Here is a 25895-nt window from a genome sequence, read left to right on the forward strand (position 1 = left end):
AGTGCTAGACCTGGTTCTTGAGAATGAAGTGGGCCAGATGGATCAGGTGTCAGTAGAGGATCCTTTCAGAGACACTGATCATTAAATCATAAGGTTTAGGATGGCTATAGAAAAGGACAAGGAACAATCCAGAGTAAGAATAATTAACTGGGGAAAAGCTAACTTCAATGGAGTAAGAATGGATCTGGGCCAGATAAACTGGAATCAAAGGTTGGCAGGCAAAACAGAAGTTGAACAATGGACTACCTTTAGAGAAGAGATAGTTTGGGCACAGTCAAGGTACATTTCCATGAAGGGGAAAGGTTGGGCATCAAATCCAGAGCTCCTTGGATAATGAATGAGATAGGGTTTAAGATAAAGAAATAAAAGTGTGCTATGACAGTTAGGTAGATAATACAACCAAGAACTAGGCTGAATATAGAAGGTTCAGATGGGAAGTGAAAAAGCAAATAGGAGAAGCAAAGAGAGAGTATGAAAAGAGACTGACAGCTAACATAAAATGAAACTCAAAAGTCTTCTATAAGCATATAACTAGTAAAAGGGGGATTGGGGCCTATAAGGGACAAAAATAGAGATTTTAACATGGAGGCACAGGGCATAGCCGAGGTGTTACATGAATACTTTGCATCTGTCTTTACCAAGCAAGAAGATGCTGCCCAGACCATGTTGAAAGTGGAAATAATTCAGACACTTGAAGGTTTTAAAATTGATAAGAAGGAGTTATTGGACAGGCTGTCTATTTTTAAAGTTGATTAGATACCAGGACTGGATGAGATGCATCCTAGGATACTGAGGGAAGGGAGAGTGGAAATTATGGAGGCACTGGCCATAATTTTCTAGTCTTCCTTAGACTTAGTGGGTGCCAAAGAACTGGAGAACTACTAATGTTACACTCTTGTTCAAGAAAGGGTATAAAGATAAGCCCAGCAACTACAGGCCAGTCAGCTTAACCTCAGTGGTGGTGAAGCTTATAGAAATTATAACTTGGGACAAAATTAATAATCACTTGGGCGAATCTGGGTTAATTAAGGATAACTAGCATGGATTTGTTAAAGGAAAATTGTGATTAACTAACTTGCTGCAGTTTTTTGAGGAGGGAACAGAAAGGTTGATGAAGGTAAAAGCAAAATACTGCGGATGCTGGAAATCTGAAACAAAAACAGAAAGTGCTGGAAAAACTCAGCAGGTCTGACAGCATCTACGGAGAGAAAGACAGAGTTAATGTTTCGAGTCCGTATGACTCTCCTTCAGAGCTCTGGAGCTGAATTTTCTGCCTGTTGGGCAGGCCTTGTGGGCACAGGCACGGACTCAATTGCCATCTGTGATCGAGTCCGCGCCACCATTTTACACGGGTGGGTCAATTAATGCCTGCCCAGTATAAAACGCAGCTCCCAAGGACAGCGTGAGTGGGCAGGCGGCGGGATTGCTATGACCTCTGGGTCCAATGGTGACCCAGCGGCCTGTTTAAAAGAGCTCCTTGCAAAGGCTGTCAAACATGGCCAGCAGAAGGACTCTCCAGAGCGCTGCTGGTGAGCAGGCCAGGCAGGAATGTAGGGCAGGGGTGCACTGTGCCTTGCTGCTCTCCTCGAGGAGGTGGCAACATGGCGGGAGGTCCACATTCCCAAGGACGGGTGGAGGAGGACACTCACATCGCCAAACCTGCCTGAGAGGAGGTGGCGGAGATAGTGAGATGCATCTGGATCCAGTGCTGCAAGCATTTCAATGACCTCTTGCGCTTGGGAAGGGTGAGTACCATGTTGGCATTGGTCACTTAACCCAGCAGGTAGGCTTTCCCCCTGGCCGCCCATGCCCACCCACCCCACCCCCCACCCCAACTTTGAGTGCAGTTAATGCACTGAATCATTGATGGCATGTGTCCTTTGCTGCGTGGACCAGCAGATATTGCCCATGCCGAGATCACCGTGAGAGGGTGGTGATGAGATGGGTTCTGCACCCACAGCATGTGGTACAGTGACACCCACATTACTGTTTTGGGGGCAACCCAGAGGATCTACACCTAGGCGCAGTGCTGCAACTGCAAAACATGTCAAAGTCAGGGTGATGACATGCTGGGAGGGGAGCTTCCAGGAGGTGGGGCACTGATCCACCTGGTTCCCTTTGCGTTCCATATGCTTGCGCCTCCTTGATTTGCAGGGTTAGACCGTGTGGTGCCAAATGTGATATAGGCTGCATTTGGCCAAGGGGGATGATAGGCCTGGCTTCTTTGTGTGCGGCAGCTGTGAGGTGAGGAGGCACTGGAGCCCTGCAATGTTCCAGTCTGGTTGGGGTGGGACGGCAGTGAAGAGATTCCAGGTACAAGTTGCATTAATCAATGTTCTTTCCTCCTTTTCATGAGAAGAATGCTCATAATGCTGCCGAGCAGTTGAGGACTAGCGGAGGGCTGGCCCAGCTGGCCATCATTAGCAGGTTCGAGCAGGAGGCCCCTGGAGAGGCACCATGAACCCAGGTCCACCGGTGTCGGTGAGGCTGGGGTGCCACAGGCAGATATGTCTGCCCAGCACTGAGGTCACCATTAGCGTTCTAGCAGCCAGGACACTGCTGAATGTTCAGTGATTGAAATTTGCAACATGGCTTGACCATTGCTTATGAAAGGATCAGCGCATAAAGATCCGGGGGACAGGGATGCACGTTGACATTGTCTCCACATTAATTGATCAAATGTCCTTGTTCTTCCTTTCACCACTCCCTGCGATTCCCCACGGGGCTCCCACACCTTCCCAAACCCCACAGGAGTCTCCTACCACCCCCTGACTACCACCTACCCCTCCCTACGGGAATCCCCCCACCAGCTCAGGATTCCTCCACTCAGCCCGAATCTCACCTCCACCCTCCACTCCCTGACTCAACCGGACCCAACCCCAGGCCCCAACCCCCTCCGAGGCCTGACACCCTCCCCCGCACCGAGGCCCGCCCCCACCCCAAGGCCTGAGGCCCTGCCCCAACCCTCTCTGAGGCCTGATACGCCACACTCCCACCCCAAGGCCTGACCCCACCCCAAGGCCTGACACCAGCCACTGCCCCCCACCGAGGCCCAACATCACCCCCCACCCGAGGCCCGACACCCTCCCCTGAAACCCAAATCCCTCCATCCCACTACCTCACAGCCCTGGCCTGACCCAATCTGAGGCTCAACACCTCCCCCACTGACCTCTGACCCCTGACCTCCAACTCCCTGACCTCTGACCCTCCCGACTGCCAACCCCTCCCGATCTCTGATTCCCCCTGACCTCCGACCCCTCCCAACCCCCAAATCCTATCCACTTACATTAGACACTTACCTTCTCCCTGGCCTGTCAAAAACCTTTAAATGTCAGTGGACCTTTAAACTTACCTGGTTTACCACAGCTAGTGCCCCCAAAAAGAAGGTTGGGCGAGATAACAGTGAAAAGAAATTGAGGTAAGTATTTGAGCATGGAGTGGCAATCCGATGCTGACTGCCACTCGAAGGAAGTTCAGACCCATGGGATAAAAGGGACGGTAGCAACATGGATACATAATTGTCTGAGTGACAGGAAACAGTAGTAGTTAGTGGATGTTTTTCAGACTGGAGGAAGATTTTAGTGGAGTTCCCCAGGGGTCGGTGTTCGGACCCCCGCTCTTCCTGATATATATTAATGACCTAGACCTTGGTGTGCAATTTTAAAATTTGTGGCACAATTTCAAAATTTGTGGATGATATGAAACTTGGAATCATTGTGACTGTGGGGACGATAGTATAGAACTTCAAAAGGACATTTACAGGTTTGTGGAATGGGCGGACAAGTGGCAGATGAAATTTAATGCAGAGAAATGTGAAGTGATTCACTTTGGTAGGAAGGATACAAAGACAATATAAATTAAAGGGAGCAATTTTAAAGGGGGTGCAGGGACAGGTGTATATGTGCATAAATCAGTGAAGGTGGCAGGACAGGTTAATAAAGCATACAGCATCCTGGGCTTTATTAGTAGGGGCATAGAGTACAAAAGCAAGGAGGATATGTTAAATTTGTATATAACATTGGTCCGGCCTCAACTAGAGTATTGCATCCAGTTCTGGATGCCACACTTTAGGAAAGATGTGAAGGTACAATAGAGAGTGCAGAAAAGATTCATGAAAATGGTTTCAGGGACAGGGAACTTCAGTTATGTAGATAGTTTGGAGAGATTGTTCTGTGTTCCTTGAAGAAAAGAAGTTTGAGAAGAGATTTGTTACAAGTATACACAATTTTGAGAGTCTGGCAAATTAGAGAAAAACTTCCCATTGGTGGAAGGATTGAAAACAAGAGGACACAGATTTAAGATAATTGGCAAAAGAAACAATGATGACATGAGGAAAAATGTTTTCACGCAGTGAGTGTTTGGGCTCTGGAATGCACTGCCTGAGAGAGTGATGGAGGTAGGTTCAATTGTGGCATTTAAGAGGAAATTGGATTAATTTCTGAAAAGGAAGAATGCGCAAGGCTAAGGGGAGAAGGCCAGGGAGTGCAACTAGATAAATTGTTCCTTCGGAGAGCCAGCACTGGCACAAAGGGCTGAATGGCCCCCTTCTATGCTGTAATCATTCTGTGAGTTAATAACTTATGAGGGAGGTGTGGGATTGGGACCAGGGAAGGTGCTGGCCATTGGTAGCAGTTTAATAAAACTAAGTAGCCCACCAGGCCACTTCAAAAAGCAACCACATTAGTGTGGGACTGGAGTCACATTTAAGCCAGAACAGCTATGAACAGCAGCTTTGCTTCCCTAAAGGACATCAGTGAAATCACTTCTACAACAATTTGACTACTTCATGGTCACCTTTACTGATACCATCATTTTATTTGTAGAATTTTAAAATTTGGATTCAAATTCTAAACTACCATGATGGGATTTGAAAATGTTCCCCCGACTGCTCGTCCAGTAACATAAGCACTACACTACCCTATCAGGCATCTTGAGATATTCAGAATGGAGTCCCAGTACAATTGGCACAGTGCACAGTGACTAGCAGTACCGGCTGAAGTCACGAAACACAATTTTCCCTTAGTCTTTGATGTCTCCAATGCCTAATGCAATTCGTCACCTTGCGATTATTTGTAAAGGCAAAGCAGCCCTTGCACCTTGTCATTTCCTTAGAGAAACTTGACACCAGGATTCCAACACCCAAGTGATGGAATTGGTCTACGACAGAAGAATTAAAACAGCTCACAATAAACAGGCAGTATAATGGTCTTCACTTTATCAGGAGACCATTTCAGACTAGTACACTACTATAGTTTCACCCCCCTGCCCCAGTCAGATTGGCCGACTTCCTCCCAAGTGAGGGACACCATCATCCAAAAGCATAGTGTGAGTTTTCACATGCACTTTGATGACACCCAGCTCCACCTCACCACCACCTCCTTCTATCCCTCCAGTGTTATTATCAGATTGCTTGTCTGACATCCAGTACTGGATGAGCAGAAATTTCCTTCAGTTAAATATTGGGAAGACTGAAACCATTGTCTTTGGTCCCAAATCCAAATTCCATTTCCTAGTTACCTACCTCTTCTGTCTCACTGGTAACTTTCTGAGGCCAAACCAGTTTGTGTGTAACCCTTTATCTGTGCCATCACTGAGGCCGCCAACTTCCATTTCCATAACATCACCGGACTTCACCCCGTCTCAACTCATCTGCTGCTAAAACCCTCATTTATATCTTTTTACAACCGGGCTTGATTAGTCCAAATTAACTCTTGGTGGACTGCCAGATTCTATGCTATGAAAACATGAGGTCATTCAAAACTCTGCTGCCCACGCCCTTACATGCACCAAGTCCCATTTACCAATCGCCCCCATACTCGCTAACTTACATTGGCTCCTGGTCAAGCAATGCTTCAATTTTAAAATGGGCATCATTGATATCAAATCCCTCCATGGCCTCATCTCTCCCGATCTCTGCAATCTCCTCCAGCCCCACAGCCCCCTGAGCATCCCCTATTTTAATTGCTCCATCTTTGATGTCCATGACTTCAGCCTCCTGGGCCTGAAGCTCTGAAATTCCCACTTTCTCCACATCTCTATCCCTCTTCCTTCCTTTAAGATCCTCTCTAAAATCTACCTCTTCGAAAAACCTTTTGGTCTTTTGCCAAATATCACTTTATGTGGCTTTGGTATTTAATTTCCCATTATATTGCTTGCCTTGGGATGTTTTATTATGTTAAAGGTGCTAATGTAAGTTGTTGTTGTTGAAATATCATCAAAAATTATATCAATGGTGGTGTCTACCTGTAACACTGTAGAACTGCCTAATTCTGTTATTATACAGTAATAACATTTTAAAACACAAACATTTAATCCCTAGATTCTCTTCTCATAATCCCACCTTCATTCTGTCAGGTTCAGTGAGTTTCTTTTTAATAAGTGAGAACGTTCCCTTGAATCCGAGTTTGTCCGTTAATGAGAGGGCCGCCAGGAATAATTTGGGAGTGTCCGGTCTTGGTGGGATGATGTGCAGAAATCCTTTTGGGCCTGGCTTTATATCTTTTTTGTCATCTTTGGAAAGCAGTTTTCTGCAAATATATTACAACAGCAATTACTGATTTAATCAGTAGTCTGAAAAACAGCTAGTACAGTGGTTATTTACTTATAGGGCCAATGCCTGGACATCATTCACCGATAGTGCTGCCAAATATTTTTCTTATCCTTTCATGACATATGAGCATCACTAGCAAGGTTAGCATTTATTGCCCACCCCTAACTGCTCTTGAGATTGTGGTGGTGAGTAACCTCCTTGAACCACTGTTGTCCATGTGGTGTAGATACACCCACGGTGCTGTTAAGAAGGGAGTTCGAGGATTTTGATGCAGTGGCAGTGAAGGAACAGCTCTGTAGTTCCAAGTCAGAAAAGTGTGTGGCTTGGAGGGTGTGGTGTGTCCATGCATCTACTGCCTTTGTCCTTCTTGGCAGTAGAGATCATGGGTTTGGAATGTGCTGTCGAAGAAGGCTTAGCAAGTTCCTGCAGTGCATGTTGTATACGGTACAGGCTCTGCCACTGTGCATCAAAGGTAGAGGGAGTGAATGTTTCGAGTGGGCTGCTTTGTCCTGGATGGTGTTGAGCTTCTTGAGTGTTGTTGGAACTGCACTCATCCAGGCAAGTGGAGAGAATTCCATCATATCCTTGTCCTGTGCCTTGTATATGGTGGACAGATTTAGGGAGTCAGGAAGTGAGTTACTTTTTTTATATTCATTTGCGGGATATGAGCGTCACTGGATAGGCCAGCATTTATTGCCCATCCCTAATTTTCCTTGGTGGTGGTGAGCTGCTTTTTTTAACCGCTGCAGTCCATGTGGTGTAGGCGTACCCATAATGCTGTTAGGGAAGGTGTTCCAGGATTTTGACCTAATGACAGTGAAGGAATGGCGATATAATTCCGAGTCAGGATGGTGTATGGCTTGGAGGGGAACTTCCAATGATGGTGTTCCCATGCACCTGCTGCCCTTGTCCTTCTAGATGTTAGCGGTCGTGGGTTTGGAAGTTGCTGTCTGAGGAGTCTTAGTGAGTTCCTGCAGTGCATCTTGTAGATGGTACACACTGCTGTCACTGTGCGTCGGTGCTGGAGGGAGTGAATGTTTGTGGATGGGGTGCCAATCAAGCAGGCTGCTTTGTCCTAGATGGTGTCGAGCTTCTTGAGTGTTGTTGGAGCTGCACTCTTCTAGGCAAGTGGAGAGGATTCCATCACACTCCTGACTTGTGCTTTGTCGATGGTGGACAGGTTTTGGGGAGTTGGGAGGTGAGTTACTCACCATAGGATTCCTAGCTTCTGATCTGCTCTTGTAGCCACAGTATTTATATGGCTAGTCCAGTTCAATTTCTGGTCAATGGTAATCTCCAGGGTGTTGATAGTGAAGGATTCAGCGATGGTTAGATTCTCTCTTGTTGGGGATGGTCATTGCCTGACACTTGTGAGGTGCTACTGTTATTTGCCACTTACCAGGCCAAGACTGGATATTGTCAGATCTTGCAGCATTTGGACATGGACTGCTTCAGTATCTGAGGAGTCACAAATGGCTCTTAACATCATGCAATCATCAGCAAACATCCCCACTTCTGATGGAAGGAAGGTAATTAATGAAGCAGCTGAAGATGTTTGGGCCTAGGACACTACCCTGAGGAACTCCTGTCGTAATGTCCAGGAGCTGGGATGATTGGTCTCCAACAACCACAACTGTTTTCCTTTGTTCTAGGTATAACTCCCCTGATTTCCATTGACTTCAATTTTGCTGGGGCTCCTTGATGCCACACACAGTCAAATGCTGCCTTGATGTCAAGGGTCTGCCTTTGATCTGATCTTGTAGCTACAGTATTTATATGATGGATCCAGTTACATTTCTGGTCAATGGTAACCTCCAGGATGTTGATGGTGGGCAATTTAGCAATGGTAATGCCATTGACAAGGGGATTTGGAGTACATTTCATCTGCATTCTTCATTCCCAAAAACTGTTTTATTGTTACAGTTCTCATCACTTACAGCAGGTACATTGGTGTTAATGGGATTTGTTCACAAAAGTTAAATAACCAACATATTTTTAAAAAAACTCTCACATCCCCTCTTGAGTTCAGCTCTTTTATCTATGTTTGGACCAAGGCTGTAATGAGGTCAGGAGCTGAGTGGCCTTGGCCAAACCCAAACTGAGCATCAGTGAGCAGGTTATTGCCTAGTAAGTGCTGCTTGATAACACTATTGACAACACCTACCATCACTTTGCTGATGATAGAGAGTAGACTGAAGGGGCCAGGTTGGATTTGTCCTGCTTTTTGTGGGCAGGATATATCTGGGCAATTTTCCACTTTGCCGTGTAGATGCTAGTGTTGTAGCTATTCTGGAACAGTTTGGCTAGGAACGTGGCTTGTTCTGGAGCACAAGTCTTCAGTACTATTGCGGAATGTTGTCAGGGCCCTTAGTCTTTGCAGTATCCAGCACCTTCAGCCGTTTCTTCGTATCACATAGAGAGAATCAAATTGGCTTAAGATTGATATTTGTTGTGCTTGGCACCTCAGGAGGAGACCGAGATAGATCATCCACTCGCACTTCTGGAAGAAATGATTACAAATGCTTCAGCCTTGTCTTTTGCACTGATTTGCTGGGCTCCCCCATCATTGAGGATGGGAATATTTATGGACCCTCCTTCTCTGGTTAGTTGTTTAACTGTCCATAACCATTCACGACTGGCTGTGGCAGGACTGCAGGGTTTAGATCTGATCTGGTGGTTATGGGATCACCTAGTTCTGTCTATTGCATGTTGCTTCCATTCATTAGCATGAAAGTGGTTCAGTATTGTACCTTCACCAAGTTGCCACTTCGTTTTTAGCTATGCCTGCTGCTGCTTCTGGCATGCTCTCCTGCTTTCCTCACTGAACCAGGGGTGATGGTCATGGTTGAGTGAGGGATATGTTGGGCCATGAAGTAACAGATTGTGGTTCCACAAGGACTGTACAGTGGTCACTCCTGCCAATGTTGTCATGGACAGATGGCTACAGGTAAGGGCATTAACTGTTATGTCTGATTTGGTGATAGGGATAGTGACTTTAGCAGCATTCACCAATAGCACCACTCAATATAAGGCCAGCGTCTAGCCCAGAATTTACCAATAGTGCAACTCATTTTTGGGGCAGTGTCTAAACCAGCATCACTCACAGTGTCATCCAACAACAGCATTAGGAAGGTTTTTCTATGATTATGCCAGTTAATAGTCCAGTGGGTAAGGATTGAACATTTGATGAAGACCCGCCCAGCAGGTCACCGTCCATTTCTTCCCCCGTAGCCATCTTCCAACATCACTTGTTGGAAGCAGGACATTGAAAGTCAAAAGGAGGAGGTGTAACCAAATAAGGTGGCAATGGCAAATTGTTGTTATCTATCGCACTTTGCATTGTCACTGTTGTAACAATACTGGCTGTTGGTAATACAAGCATGAAGGGTTTCTGCATAGTATTAATGCTCCACTCTTGTAATTTATTCAATGAATGCAGTACAATTGATGCATTCATTCTCCAGCAGAATGTGGTGGGAATTTCAAAGCCAGAGTGGGGGATAGTGAGAGAGATCCTTTAACTTGCTGCAGTTATCCAAATTGTGTGTAGATAATAGCTTTCATTTTCCCTGCAGGCTGGATCCTCAACACTGGAGGGAATACTGCTGGGAGCCCAGCAGGAATATTCAAATTATACTGACCCCTGAAAATTTGCTGGAGACAGCCGGTGGAATTCCCATGACAAAGTTGCCAGAAAGGAAAGTCTAGGCCATTGCAATCAGATCACTGCTCTCTAGCAGAGCCTCCCCAGCAAACTTTCTTTTGTGTACTTTGTTAACATGTACAGGTAACAGCTAACACCAAAAGCTTTGGATTTGAAGCCTTGTACCTGGATAACCGTCAATTCTTTAATTGTGCAAAAATGACTCTCACTAAAAGACTATTTTTTTCCCTCTATTAAAATTAGGGATTATTAAAACTATTGCACTGACTTAGCTTTCTTTCGCAGCAGTTTCTGAGAATCCGGATAGTGGATTAGAATGTCATTCAAGTCTTTCTTGTCAAGAATGAAGAGGTTTGCAAATCCATGAGCAACAACGTTTGCAGTCCGTCGATTCCCGCCTCCCACCGACAGCAAACTGTTAAATTAACACAGGTGAGAAGATGAGGACAAGCGGGATTGGAGAACTCATCTGAAAGGATATTCCCTGTTGAAGTAAATAACAGTGCCCAGAATTTTCATTGGAGGTTCTCCTGATATACTGCTATAACATCAGGGGATGAACATTTTTAGCCAACTACACCATTACCCCTGGGGAATGGACAGCTTTCCACAGAGGTTACACTCTCTTCCTCCTGCCAAATATTTGACACACATGGAAACCCATCAGTATGATTAAAATAAGAGGAAAAGAGAAGTGGACTGAAGAGAATATATTTCGATACCATCATCACTCAAAAACAGAACAGATTCTCTTTAAATTCAACACACAAGTTCTGTGAATATGGCTAATGGAACATGGTACATGTATCTCTGGAAAGCTCAGCAAGTTTAGTCTACAAATAGTTTGAGTCTGACCAACCAGGGCAGGTTCAGAGCTTGATCTCTGCTGAGGCAGCAGTGAGGGACACTATAGTTGGCCTCAGCTCCCTGCTTTGGAGAAAGAGAAACTGGTCAGGTTGTCCATTCCTGAAAGACTCCTAACTGTAATCTACTGCTTTCTGGATAATCTACTGGTGTCTGGTTGGAACCTAATGACACCAGATATAGGGCATGAAATGAAGAGGGCATTAGGCTCAGCTATAATAATCCCCCACAGTCACATAACCAGTCAACTCTTGCTGTCTAGGACACAAAGAGAGAAATCAGGCATCATTCAATTATGCTTGACTTCTCCCTCCCTGAAGAAAACAAAAAACAGCATGCTAAATGTTTTCTTTTTAAAGTCATTACTAACTCAGTTTAATGGCATTTTTACAGGGATTTTTATAACAGGCTTAACTGAAAAGAAACTTTGATTCTGTACTGGACCAGTGTGAGAGAAGTAATTAATGGAACCTCACCTGATCTCACCAAACACTGAGCCTGCTCCTAGAGTCACAAATACAGTCTTTCCATCAGGACCACCAACAACCTGGACCTCTCCAGCTTTAATGATATACATTTCTCTCCCAATCTCTCCCTGAAACAATAAGCAATCAGCTATCATTCAGCAGGCAGACTAACAATATGACATCAAGAACTCCAGATAATTGCCCAAGAATATGATGCAGTTAATTTGTGTATGGGTACATATAGATAACTGTAAAGATATAAGCATAGTTATACATATATTTATGTTAAATATATATATTCAGCCACATAATGTTCATTTACCATTTAGCCCTAAATTTGATCTAGTTAGATGTAAGTAAAAGATAAAAAGGTAAATAATGCAGGGTGGAATTTTAGGGCCCCGTCATGGCGGGGGCAGGGCCGTAAAGTGCAGCAAGCCGTTCCAAAGTCCATTGACTTCAGTGGGACCATAATATCCCATCACTGTAATATTCTGCTCATAGTGCGTAAACTGGCTGGGTTATATATTGGACAGAGTGTAAATCATATGGGATGTAAGTCGCATGGGACACAAATTGGGCGGCTGTAAATTGCTCAGGATGTATAGTGGATGGGGTGTAAATCGAGCAGCAAATAAAATGAGCAGGATGTAAACTGGTCAGGAAGTAAATCAGGCAGGTTACAAATCAGGCAGGGTGTAAATCGGACAGGGTGTAAATCGTTCAGGTATAACTCCAATGGTGTGTAAATTAGACGGGGTGTAAATCGGACGGGCTGTAAATCAAGGGGGTGTAAATCGGACGGGCTGTAACTCCGATGGTGTGTAAATCCAACAGGGTCTAAATTGGACAGGATGAAAATTGGGGATGGGGTGGTGTAAATTGGACAGGTTGTGAATAAACATTGAACAAGACTGCAAATCCCAGAGCTTCTCTGTACAGATATGAAAGAAGGATGGAACTGCTTTACTAGAAAACTCTGAAAGGCAATGAAAATCACCAATTTCTTTACAAACCAGCTGAACTAATGTGGCTAGTTATCCTCAGAACCATTTGTCTCAGCACAAGATTGCAGCTGACTTGTCAGCTGTACCTTAGTTGGTAGAACACTCGCCACTGAGTCAAAAGGTTATGGGTTCAAGCTCCACTCCAGTGATGTGAGCACATAATGTCAGCTAATATTCTAGTGCAGCACTGAGGGAGTGTTGTATAGTCAGAGGTGCCATTTTTTGGATGACACGTTAATTTATCTGCTGTCTCAGGTGGACATAAAACATACAAGGCACTATTCAAAGAACAGCAGGGAAGTTCTGCCCAGTGTCCTGGCCACTACTTATATATCAACCAGGGTGACTAACCATCCCAGATATTCTGGGATTGCCCTGTAATTTGGCATTTTGTCCAGGGTTCGAGGTAAAGCCTTCTCAGGACGTGATTTGTCCTGCATTTTTTCTCTTGGTGGAGATCTTCTGTCTGCGCAAATATCATGGCATGTTGGTGATCTGAGATTGGGGCTGTCCAGCAGGTATATAAGCCGGCATTATCAGAGTTGTTGTGGGTCACGCGATGGTAGTATTATGCCCAGTACAAGGATTGTCTGGCCAGATCTGAACCCTCCCCCCACCCCGCTCACAAGATGCTGTTGCCTGGCTGGCAACCTCCTCACTCATCCTGACAGGTTTACCACCTCCCCCAGGTCCACCAGCACCGCCATCATCCCCACCCCTAACAGGTGCACCAGCCCCTTCACCGGTCCACCAGCCCCTTCAACCCCCCCTCACAGGTGCACCAGCCCCTTCACCACCCCCTTCACAGGTTCACCAGCCCCTTCAACTCCCCCTCACAGGTTCACCAGTCCCGTCAGCCCAACCTCCTCACAGGTGCACCAACCCCTTCACTCCCATCACAGGTTCACCAGCCCAGTCAACCCACCTCCCCTCACAGGCTCATTTGCCCCTTCAACAACACCCCCACTCACAGATTCACCAGTCTCTTCAATACCCCCTCCCTCACAGGTGCACCAACCCCTTCAGTCCCATCACAGGTGCACCAACCCCTTCAGTCCCATCACAGGTTCACCAGCTCCTTCAAACCCCCCTCACAGGTTCACCAGCCCCTTCACTCCCCACTGAAAGGTTCACCAGCCCCTTCACCCCCCACTAACAGGTTAACCAGCCCCTTCAACAATCCCCCCAACCCCCACCCCTCACAGGTTAAAAGAAAACATTATGTCGTCAATATCTCTACGGCATAGTTTAGAGTTTGTACATTTGGCCAAAACTGATCATGTCAAACAGGTAAGGACACCTAGAACTAAAACAATTGAAATGAAGTAGAAGCATTCCTTTGCTAAAGTATTTTAAGTTGCAAGAAACCTGTGGTTAATCAAAGAAAAAGATTAATTATTCTCATTGAAATTACATTTTCTATTCTGTCGGTCAAAAAAACAGCCATTGGATCCAGAGCATGAGGAGTGCCCAGGGTGGAGATACCTGTACAGAGTGTGTGGAGGGCCCTGGGCGGAGATACCTGTACAGAGTATGTGCAGGGCCCAGGGTGGAGATACTTGCCCATGTGGCAGATCTATTTTGAACCAGTTGGGTAGGAATCTGCATCCTTCAATGTCCTATCAAGCACTCCTTTCAAGTTCCCTGACAGAGATTCCAGATCAAAAGTCCTCCCATTCCATATTAAACTCTAATTTAAATTAATACCAGCCTTTCACTGATATACTCAGGTCTGTCTAATACATCCAAATTAGAGCCAAATTGCTGATTTTTCAAAGAAATGTGAACATGGCCAGTTCATACTGGGTCCCACCAGTATCTTGGATTTGTTGCTTATCCGAATGGAGTTGTCTTTGAATCTGTTCCCCATCTAATAAGTCAAAGTAACTATCTTTGTAAGGCTCTTACAGGGGGAACACATTAGCAAAGATCAATTTCTGTTGTTTGCTTTTAAGTATAAAATCAGTTTAGAGGAAAACTGCAGGAAGTAAAGGTGAAGAAATGAAAATCTATGCAAATAAAAGACATGGGTCTGTGACAGTGTCCTCAGTGTTAAACAGAGATGTCAGCAGATAATGCAGGCCGAGACTCCAGTGCTGTACAGAGGGTGTGCTGCACTGTCAGAGGGTTTCATATGAGATGTTAATTGAGGCCCGGCTTGGGTGGATGTGAAAGATTCAGTGGCACTTTTTGAAGAACAGCAGGGAATTTCCTTTGGTTTTCTGACCAATACTTCTCACTCAATTTTCATCTATAAAAACAGATTATCTGATCATTATCTCATTGCTATTTGTGGGAGCTTGCTGTGCACACATTGGCTGCTGTGATTCCTACATTCCAACTGTGATTACACTTCAAAAGTACTACATTAACTGAAAAGTGCTTTGGAACATCAAAAGGTCATGAAAGGTGCCATATAAATGCAAAACTTTATTTTAACAGACCTATTTAGGGGTTTTACAGTTACCTTCTTACACACATTGTCTCCAGGCAGGTATACTACTGACTTCAGTCGATTCAGCATGTCATAGATCATCTGTCTGTCACAACCCTGTGAAGAGATGAAGAAAACGGCATGAGGATTGAACTTTCAGTTCAGTACTGCCGGTTTTCCTTATCTACCATTTCATCAGGTAGAAAAATGGTTAACTTAGGATCGGGTTTGGGGGTGTGAATAGTGTGGTTTCTATGAGGTATTAAGCTAAGGTTCATCATCTATCATGTGCGCTTTGCCTGAAAGCAGATCCTTGGCTCATTGTCTGCTGATGCTTCATCCTGAACTTGTTTTCTTGCCAGTTTTTGTCAGTGGTGGCCAGTTGTAGTTTGCAATTGCCTTTCACTCCCAGGGGCAGGGTGAGGAAACAGGTCCTAAGGTCTACCTCAGCTGGATTGGGAATCAAACCCATGATGTTGACATTGTTCTGAACCATACAATAGCCACCTAGCCAATTGAGCTAACTGGACACCAGGATTCTTCAATTGATACCACAGACCCCTCCCTCTAAACCCTCCCCTCCCCACTCACATTCCCCTTGTCCACCTCCAACCCCTAATCTCATTCCCCTTGTCCATCTGCAGCCCCCCCCCCACCCTTGTTCTCATTGTCCACCTGCACCCACAACTCACGTTCTCCTTGTCCACCTGCATCTCCGCATTCACACTCCCATTCTTCCCTCACTGCCCTTGCTTTGGTCCCACTCTACTCCACCACCACACCCATCTAAGACCCCTGCAAGACTTCCATCTTTCCCCCTTACCTTTTTGGCATCCAAACTTACCCAACCTTTTTGTGCCTCTCCTCCCATCTTCTTCCCTGCCCTCCCCCACTATCTGAGTACACACTGAAGAAGTATAGCTGTCCTTATACATGAGACATGGTATCAGAAGTGAAGAAAAATAGATGTTTGAACCCTGCAAAAGGAGCAGAGAAGAACACTGAAAACCCAGGAACACAGGAAGGTTGAAATCTACAAGAGAGCTGCTGAAAAGAACAAAGGAAAACAGACACAGGCTGCAAGTGAGACAACACAGAAAGACACATGGAGAAGTATAAATCTGCAAAAAAGCTGCTGAAGAAAGGACAAAAGAAAAGCACACCCAGGCTACAAAAAAATGAGAAAGGAAAAGCACACACAGGCTGCAAGTGAAATTATTGGCTGCAGAGAAAAAGGACAAAGGAAACACAGACTGGGCTGCAAGTAAATTACTGAGTGAACAAAAATGGCACAGTAAATTTTCCAATCCCACCTCCTTTCCAATTGGAAAATGATACATGGCAAAACTGGCAGTTTTTCCACTCACAATGGCAAAACTATGAGATTGCAACAGACTTAATGAACAAGCCCGAATCGATAGAAGTAACCACACTGTTAACACTGCTGGGGAAGGACTGGTACAAAGTTTATACCACTTTATACCAGGTGAGCAAAGAAAAAAGATGACAGATTTTGAAAGCCTTGAATCCACATTTTGAACCCTGAGTGAACTTTATGTATGAGCATTATGTATTCAACATTAGAGTTCAGAGTGAAAACGAGACCATTGAACGTTACATGATGGCAGTAAAGCAGCTAGCAGAATCATGTAAATTTGGACAGCTTAAAGATGATCCGATTAAAGATAGAAGCAAAAAACTGTGGATGCTGGAAATATAAAACAAAAACAAAAATACCTGGAAAAACTCAGCAGGTCTGACAGCATTTGCGGAGAGGAACACAGTTAACGTTTCGAGTCCGAATGACCCTTCAACAGAGATAAGAAAAAATAGAAAAGGGGTGAAATATAAGCTGGTTTAAGGCGGTGGGGGGGTGGGGGGTGGGGGGTGCGGGGTGGGACAAGAAGAGCTGGATAAAGGGCCAGTGATTGGTGGAGATAACCAAAAGATGTCACAGGCAAAAAGACAAAGAGGTGTTGACGGTGGTGATATTATCTAAGGAATGTGCTAGTTAAGGGTAGAAAGCAGGACAAGCAAGGTACAGATAGCCCTAGTGGGGGTGGGGTGGGGTGAAGGAATCGAAAAAGGCTAAAAGGTGGAGATAAAACAATGGATGGAAATACATTTAAAAATAATGGAAATAGGTGGGAAAAGAAAAATCGATATAAATTATTGGAAAAAAAAGGGAGGGGGGAAATCAGAAAGGGGGTGGGGATGGAGGAGAGAGTTCATGATCTAAAATTGTTGAACTCAATATTCAGTCCAGAAGGCTGTAAAGTGCCTAGTCAGAAGATGATGTGCTGTTCCTCCAGTTTGCGTTGAGCTTCACTGGAACAACGCAGCAGACCAAGGACAGACATGTGGGCATGAGAGCATGGTGGAGTGTTGAAATGGCAAGCGACAGGGAGGTCTGGGTAACGCTTGCGGATAGACCAAAGGTGTTCTGCAAAGCGGTCATCCAGTCTGCGTTTGGTCTCTCCAATGTAGAGGAAACCGCATTGGGAGCAACGAATGCAGAGACTAAATTAAGGGAAGTGCAAGTGAAATGCTGCTTCACTTGAAAGGAGTGTTTGGGCCCTTGGACAGTGAGGAGAGGGGAAGTGAAGGGGCAGGTGTTACACCTTCTGTGGTTGCATGAGAAGGTGCTGTGGGAGGGGGTTGAGGTGTAGGGGGTGATGGAGGAGTGAACCAGGGTGTCCTGGAGGGAACGATCCCTGCGGAATGCCGCCGGGGGCGGGGGGGGTGCGGTTGAAGGGAAGATGTGTTTGGTGGTGGCATCATGCTGGAGTTGGCAGAAATGGCGGAGGATGATCCTTTGAATGTGGAGGCTGGTGGGGTGATAAGTGAAGGGGGACCCTATCATGTTTCTGGGGGGGAGAGGAAGGTGTGAGGGCAGATGCGTAGGAGATGGGCCGGACACGGTTGAGGTCCCTGTCAATCACCGTCGGTGGAAAACCTCGGTTAAGGAAGAAGGATCCTTTGAATGTGGAGGCTGGTGGGATGATAAGTGAAGATTAGTCCTAGGCATGAGAGATGCCTTGGAGAGAGCGTCTACTGAAAGATGAGAAACCGATGCTAAAGAAAGCAACAGACGTGTGTTGAAATGCGGAAGTTGTGAAACGTGGTTACCACACATGTATGGCAGTGCAGACCAGGAGATACACTATGCTGAGAGACTGTCCAATCCAAAAGATCAGAGCAATTACAGACAAAGGGCAGGTTACAAATACCAGGGAGGACAGCATTGCACAGGAAAAGAAGGATTATCCAACATGGGGAAAGCAATGTTTTAACGACAAGAAGCAAAATCATTTCACACACAACTTCACCAACCCTGTCAGCATTCCGCAGGGACCGTTCCCTCCAGGACACCCTGGTCCACTCCTCCATCACTCCCTACACCTCAATCCCCTCCCATGGCACCTTCCCATGCAACCACAGAAGGTGCAACACCTGGCCCTTTACTTCCCCCCTACTCACCGTCCAAGGGCCCAAACACTCCTTTCAAGTGAAGCAGCACTTCACTTGCACTTCTCTCAATTTAGTCTACAGCATTCGCTGCTCCCAATGCAGTCTCCTCTACATTGGAGAGACCAAATGCAGACTGGGTGACTGCTTTGCGGAACACCTTCAGTCTGTCTGCAAGCATGACCTCTCTGTTGCTTGCCATTTCAACACACCACCCTGCTCTCATGCCCACATGTCTGTCCTTGGCCTGCTGCAATGTTCCAGTGAAGCTCAAGGCAAACTGGAGAAACAGCACCTCATCTTCCGATTAGACAATTTACAGCCTTCTGGTTGAATGTTGAGTTCAACAACTTCAGATCATGAACTCTCTCCTCCATCCCCAACCCCTTTCTGATCCCCATTTTTCTAATAAGTTATATATATATATTTTGAAAGATATTTTTCTTTTCCCACCTATTTCTATTATTATTTTTAAATTTATTTACATCCATTGTTTTATCTCCACCTTTAAGCCTATTTCGATCCCTTCCCCCTCCCCCACCCCCACTAGGGCCATCTGTTCCTTGCTTGACCTGCTTTCTACCCTTAATGTCACCATTAGCACATCCTTTAGCTAATATCACTACCGTCAACACCCCTTTGTCCTTTTTTCTATGACATCTTTGGCAATCTCTTCTTTGCCTCCACCTATCACTGGCGCCCTATCCAGCTCCACCTGTCCCACCCCCCTCAAACAGCTTTTATTTCACCTCATTTTTATTTTTCTTTAGTTCTGATGAAGAGTCACACGGACTCGAAACATTAACTCTGTCTTCCTCTCCATAGATGCTGTCAGACCTGCTGAGTTTTTGTCTTTGTTTTTGTTTCAGATTTCCAGCATCCACAGTATTTTGTTTGCTGAAAAGAAAAAAAGGCGATGCTATATCTTTATTTTATATGAAAAAGAGGATGTTTGGATTTTGGAAAAGTAATGCTTTACTGACTAACTGGCTTGCCATAGTCATGTGACTCTGTCCTGTTTCAATCTGCCTCTGCTGGCAGACATCTTGGGTCAGTTCAATAGAAGCTTTCATGGAGTACACACTGAAGAAGTATAGCTGTCCTTATACATGAAACACGCTCTCTCTCGCACACACACATGAAACACCCACGAAGGCCCTCTTTGCATACTATTATATGCTGCTGGATGCTCCACCTGGTCGAGGCTCCACTTGCAGCTCCTAGCTTCAATGTTGACTCCAGGGTCCACTTGCTGTTCCAGGTGTCCAATCAGGTAAGTCCTGACTTCTGCATGCTACATTGGTCCAGACGTGTTCTGGACCAGTGTGAAATCCCGCTGGCGAGATGATCGATCAGACAGGGGTGGGGGGTGGCGTGAAATTCCAGTTGGGTTTTCATTTGAATCCTGTTTATAGGATGCAAAGCGGTTTCCCAATGGCCTTCGGCAGGAATGGCAACCCCTCTATTATCCTGCCAAGATGGTCAAGACCGCAAATTTCCACTGTCATTTCCCGCCATCAGGAAACTGATTTTTAGCTCCTGAGGTCCACTCTCACCTGACATGAATCCTGCCTTTGGCAGGAGGGGGTGATTCCGTCAGGATTCATGTGACTGTGAGTTGCCCAACTATACACCCACTGTTCTCATGCATTGAGAACTTGTTAGTCTAATATTCAGTTTCTGCACATGCATTACAGTCTTTAAACCGTGCAGTTCTCTTAATGAAACATGAGCATGTTGACATTCACTGTTCATCTGGGTGATGTTCCTGGGGGTTGCCATTGACCAGAAACAGAACTGGACTAGCCATATAAATATTGTGGCTACAAGAGCAGGTCAGAGGCTAGGAATCCTGTGAGTAACTCATCTCCTGACTCCCTAAAGCCTGTCCACCATCTACAAGGCACAAGTCAGGAATGTGATGGAATACTCCACTTGCCTGGATGAATGCAGCTCCCACAACACTCAAGAAGCTTGACACCATCCAGGATAAAGCAGCTCACTTGATTGGCACCACATCCACAAACATTCACTCCCTCCATCACCAATGCACAGTAGCAGCAGTGTGTACCATCTACATGATACACTACTGGAATTCACCAAGGCTCCTTAGACAGCACCTTCCAAACCCACAACCACTATCATCTAGAAGGACAAGGGCAGCAGATTGATGAGAACACCACCACCTAGAAGTTCCCCTCCAAGTCACTCACCATCCTGACTTGGAAATATATCGCCGTTCCTTCACTGTTGCTGGGTCAAAATCCTGGAACTCCATTCCTAACAGCACCGTGGGTGTACCTACACAACTAAAGCAGCAGTTCAAGAAGCTCAGCTCACCACCACCTTCTCAAGGGCAACTAGGGATTAGCAATAAATATTGGCTGAGCCAGCGAAGCCCACATCCCATGAATGAATAAAAAAAAAGTGCAGTAAGTGAGGTTTTATTCAGATGTGACAACAACAATCCCCACCTGAACAGCTGCTAAAACTCACCCCTGTTTCCCTGCTCAGTTTCCCAAGCGCCGGGGAACTTGCACTACTCTTGTACAATTTGCAACCATTTTAAAACTGATTTGAGAAGAGCTCATTAATGTCTCCAATAAATTCATTGTCACAATCAATTATTAAAACTTCAATTTCAGCATGTAGGTATCTCATAGATAAACAAATGTACCTCTATTACAGCTGGAAGTGGACACGTTGGAGCCAAGTTACACTCCTGTTTCAGAATCACAAATTTTCATCTCCTTGCCCAACTGCTCCCAACCCACATATCCTTGGGGCTTCTAATCCTCCTCCATTGTATACACAATCACCATTGCACAAAAACTAAACAAATTGGAAGATGTGAGAATCTTAGCTACAAAACAGTCAAGTTGGTATCAGCACATCTGAAGTGCAAAGCTCTGCACAGCATTGTGCCTGTTCATTCAACAAATGTCACTCTTGTCTTTTAACAGTGGGCGAAACAAAACATCAGGACATCTGCATAGGTTTTAGCGTTACCTTATAGCCTTGCTCATTCATTCTTGCAGTTCTAGCTCCTTTTTCCCTACAATATGAATACATGTTACCTTACATAAGTTCCTTTTGGCTGTCTCCATACCTGAAACAGTGCCACTTTACTGACAATGCTGTAGTTAACATCAATGGCGATGTCCAGTCTCATCTTGTCAGGGAGCTGCACCAAAAGCTCCCTCTCATCTGGAAATAAAATGGGGAATTAGAATTCAGTCAGCAAGAAAAGACCTTTAAAATAATCAAGGCTGCATTTCCAACTTCACATCCAGAGTTAAACGCAGTAAGGCCTAGGCTTTTTAAGACATTTTTGGGGCAGGTGATAGGGTTTAATTGGACAGGGTCATCCTCAGGTTTTAATTGAGCTGGCTGCAGATATAGTGGATGCACTGGTTTTGACCTTCCAGAATTCCTGTGGATTGGTTGCAGCAAATGTAACCCCACTGTTTAAGAAAAGAGGGAGTGATAAAATGGAATTATAAGTCAGTTAGCCTGACATCATTGCTAGATGCTAGAATCTATTATTATGGATGTGATAACAGGGTGTATGGAAAATCACAATATGATTAGGTAGAGTCAACACGATTTTATGAAACAGAAATTGTGTGTGTAGCTAGCAGGGTAGATAAGGGGGAATTAGTGGATGAAGTAGATTTGGATTTTCAGAAGGCATTCAATAAGGTGCCACATAACAGGTTATTACATAAGGTTAGGGCTTATGGGATTGGGCATAATATTTTAGCATGGATTGAGGATTGGTTAACAGAAAGAGAGAGTAGAAATAAACAGGTTATTTTTGTGATGGCAGCATGTAACTAGGGATCTGCGTTTGGACCTCAACTATTTAAATCTATATCAATCACTTAGATGAGGGGACCCAGTGTAATATATTCAAGTTTACAGATGATACAAAGTACGTTGGGAAAGTAAGCAATGAACAGGATGTAAAAGGGCTGCAAAGGTAGATAGACTGGTTAAGTAATTGGGCAAAAATGTGTATAGTGTGGGAAGATGTATATTATCCACTTTGGTAAGGAAGTAACTGGCAAATGTTGTTATGCTGTGAGATTTGGGGGCCCTTGTACAGTAATCACAGAAAGTTAACATACAAGTACAATAAGCAGTTAGGAAGGCAAATTGTGTGTGTTAGTCTTTAATGTAAAGGGCTTTGGAGTATATGAGTAAAGAGATTATATATTTCCAATTAAATAGGAATATAGTGAGACTGCACCTTGAGTACTCTACAATTTTGGTTTACTTACCTAAGGAAGGTCATAGTTGCCTTAGATGGGGGTGGGGGGGGGTGTGGGGGGGGAGCGCTACAAAGATTATCTAGATTGAATGCTATGAGGAAAGATTGAATAGAATGAGCTTTTATTCTTTGAAGTTTAGAAGAACGAGAGATGATCTCATTAAAATGTAAAAATTTCTTAGGGGGCTTGACAGGTAGCTGCTGAGTGGCTGTTTCCACTGGCAGGAGAGTCTAGATTTCAGGGTAAGGAAATTGAGTCTAGATTTAGATCTGAGATGAGGAAAAATTTCTTCACTCAGAGGGCATGCTCAGTCAATGAGAATATTCACAACAGATTGATAGATTTTTGGGCACTAAAGGAATCAGGGGATAAGGGGACAAGGCAGAAAGTGGAGTTGACGCGAAAGTTCACTTCTGATCTGAATGAATGATGGAGCAGGCTTGACTGTAAGGCTCATTTCTGCTTCTTTTACTAATATTCAAACATGTGTCCATCTGTTGCAGCAACATAATGGAAATGATGAATTTGGCACCACATGCCCTGGGCAAAAGCCTTAAAATGTCAATTTCTGAATTGCTTCTTTTCTTTTTCCCTTCTTCCAATGCTGCTATAACATTTACCTTTCTATCATTTGCTGCAGGGGCTTCCATTTTGTGTCTCCTCACCCATTTAACATAGGCCACAATGGATTACATATTCTCCCTTGGACTCCTCCCTTGGCCTCTTATATATTCTTCATCTTTTCATTGAGAACTGCCAGCATAGTATCAGTGATCTTAATTTCTCTGCTCGATTCCCTCACTCTAACCTGTCTTACTCTGAGCTCGCTGCACTCTGTTCTCTCAGGTCTAACCCTGACATTGTTATCAAACTTGCTGACAAGGGGAGTGCTGTCGTTGTTTTGTGTATTGACCTCTACCTTGCAGAGGCCAAGCACCAACTCTCAGCACTTCTTGCCACTTCCCTCTGGACCATGACCCCACCACCAAACATCAAGCCATTGTTTCCAGAACTGTCACTGACCTCATCTCCTCTGGAGATCTTGCCTCCACAACTTCTCACATCATAGTCCCTACCCCCAAACTGTGTGCTTCTACTTCTCAAAATCTGCAAACAGGACTGTCCTGGTAGACCAGGTTTCAGCCTGTTCTTGCCCCGCCAAACTTATTTTTTCCCATCTTGATTCTGTTTTTTTCTCCCCTTGTTCAGTCTCTTTCCACCTATAAGCATGACTGTTCTGGTGCCATGTGTCATTTCAACAATTTCCAGTTTCTGGACATTCAATCCCTCTACACCTCCATCCACCAGGACAATCTGTGGGTTCTCCACTTCTTCCTGAACAAAGGCCCAAACAGTCCCCATCCACTACCACCCTCCTCCACCTGGCTCAACTTGTTCTCTCATTGAACAATTTCTCCTTTAAATTGTCTCACTTCCTTCAAGTAAAAGGTGTTGTTATCAGTATCTACATGGGCCCTAGATATGCCTGTCTTTTTATGGGGTGTGTGGAATATTCTCTGTTCCAGTCCTGCAGGCCCCCTTTTACCAGTAGATCAATGACTATATCAGTGCCGCTTCCTGCTCTTGTCCAGAACTGGAAAAAATCATGAATTGCTTCCAATTTCCACCCCTCACTCAAGGATCCATCTCTGACATTTCCCTTCCATTCCTCAATCTCTCTGTCTCCACTTTTGAGGAAAAGCTCTGTACTAATATTCATTACAAACCCACCGACTCCAACAGCTACCTTGACTGCCTTTCCTCACATCTTGCTTCCTTAAAGGGCTCCATTCGGTTCTCCTAGTTTCTCCATCTCCGTTGCATCTGTTCTGATGATGCTACCTTCCATAATGGTGTTTCTGACGTCTTCCTTTTTTCTCAATCGAGGATTCTTCATTGCAACTTACTTTCCCACCTATTTTGGTGTCATCTGCAAATTTAGCTATAGTACCTTCTGTCCCTGAATCCAAGTCATTAATACAGATTATAAATAGTTGGGGCCTAAGGACCGAACACTGTGGCACCCCACTAGTTACAGTTTGCCATCCAGAAAAAGACCCATTTATCTCGAATCTCTGCTTTCTGTTGGTTAGCGAATCCTCTACCCAAGCTAATATATTATCCATAACTCCATGTGATCTGATCTTGTGTATTAATCTTTTGTGCGACACCTTAACAAAGGCTTTCTGGAAGTCCAGATATACGACATCTACAGGATCCCCATTATCCACTTTGCTTGTCACATCTTTAAAGAACTCTAGCAAATTAGTCAAACACGACCTGCTCTTCATAAAACCATGCTGACTCTGATGGATTGCATTTTGACTTTCCAAGTGCCCCATTACTACTTCCTTAATAATAGATTCCAACAATTTCCCAACGACAGACGTTAAACTAACTGGTCTATAGTTTCCTACTTTCTGCCTCCCCCTCTTTTTGAATGGGAGCATGAGATTTGCATTTTTCCAATCCACTGGAACCTTTCCAGAATCCAGAGAATTTTGGAATATTATAGCCAATGCATCCACTATCTCCACGGCCACTTCTTTTAAGACCCTGGGATGTAAGCCATCAGGTCTTGGGGACTTGTCACCCTTTAATCCCAATAGTTTGCTCAGTACTTTTTCTCTAGTGATGTGATTGTTCTAAGTTACTCCTCTATATCCTCTGCACCACCTGTCACTATTGGGGTGGTACTAGTGTCCTCCACTGTGAAAACTGAGGCAAAATATTGACTAAGCATCACTGCCATTCATTATGATCATGGCTGATCATCCAACTCAATAGCCTGGCCCAGCTTTCTTCCCATATCCTTTGATCCCTTTTGCCCCAAGAGCTATATATAATTCCTTCTTGAAAACATATAGGGCAGGATTTTTCCGTTGGCGAGCGGGGGAGGGGCCTGCTCGCCAACACGTAAAATGATGTGTGGTGACGTTGGGCGGAACTCCCGACATCACTGCGCCACATTTAAATTTTCAGGAAGGCGGGGGCACAGCAAAATCAGCTGCGCACCCACCGACCTGTCAATGGTCAATTAAGGACATTGACAGATCAATTAAAGTAATTAGTGGACCTGCCCGTTCAACCTTAAGGTTGGCGAGCAGGCCAGGAGCCCTGGCGGGAAGTAGAAAAAACATGAAACCTCATCCACAGGTGAGATGAGG

The 25895-nt window shown here is 44.8% G+C and overlaps 1 protein-coding gene across 1 annotated transcript in view; it reads right to left on the minus strand.

The window, feature by feature from the left end:
* Positions 1–6328: 6328 nt before the first annotated feature.
* The window catches only part of LOC121280034 (cyclic nucleotide-gated cation channel beta-1-like), an 83042-nt gene continuing 63475 nt past the window's right edge, over positions 6329–25895 (minus strand). The window contains exons 17-21 of the mRNA XM_041191664.1: positions 21564–21661; positions 15020–15103; positions 11555–11673; positions 10483–10629; positions 6329–6527 (exon numbers count right to left, since the gene is read on the minus strand). Of these exons, the coding sequence (XP_041047598.1) occupies positions 6329–6527; positions 10483–10629; positions 11555–11673; positions 15020–15103; positions 21564–21661 (647 nt within the window). The remainder of the gene's footprint in view (positions 6528–10482; positions 10630–11554; positions 11674–15019; positions 15104–21563; positions 21662–25895) is intronic.

Source organism: Carcharodon carcharias, chromosome 7, assembly GCF_017639515.1.
Source record: "Carcharodon carcharias isolate sCarCar2 chromosome 7, sCarCar2.pri, whole genome shotgun sequence".
Classification (NCBI taxonomy): Eukaryota; Metazoa; Chordata; class Chondrichthyes; order Lamniformes; family Lamnidae; genus Carcharodon; species Carcharodon carcharias.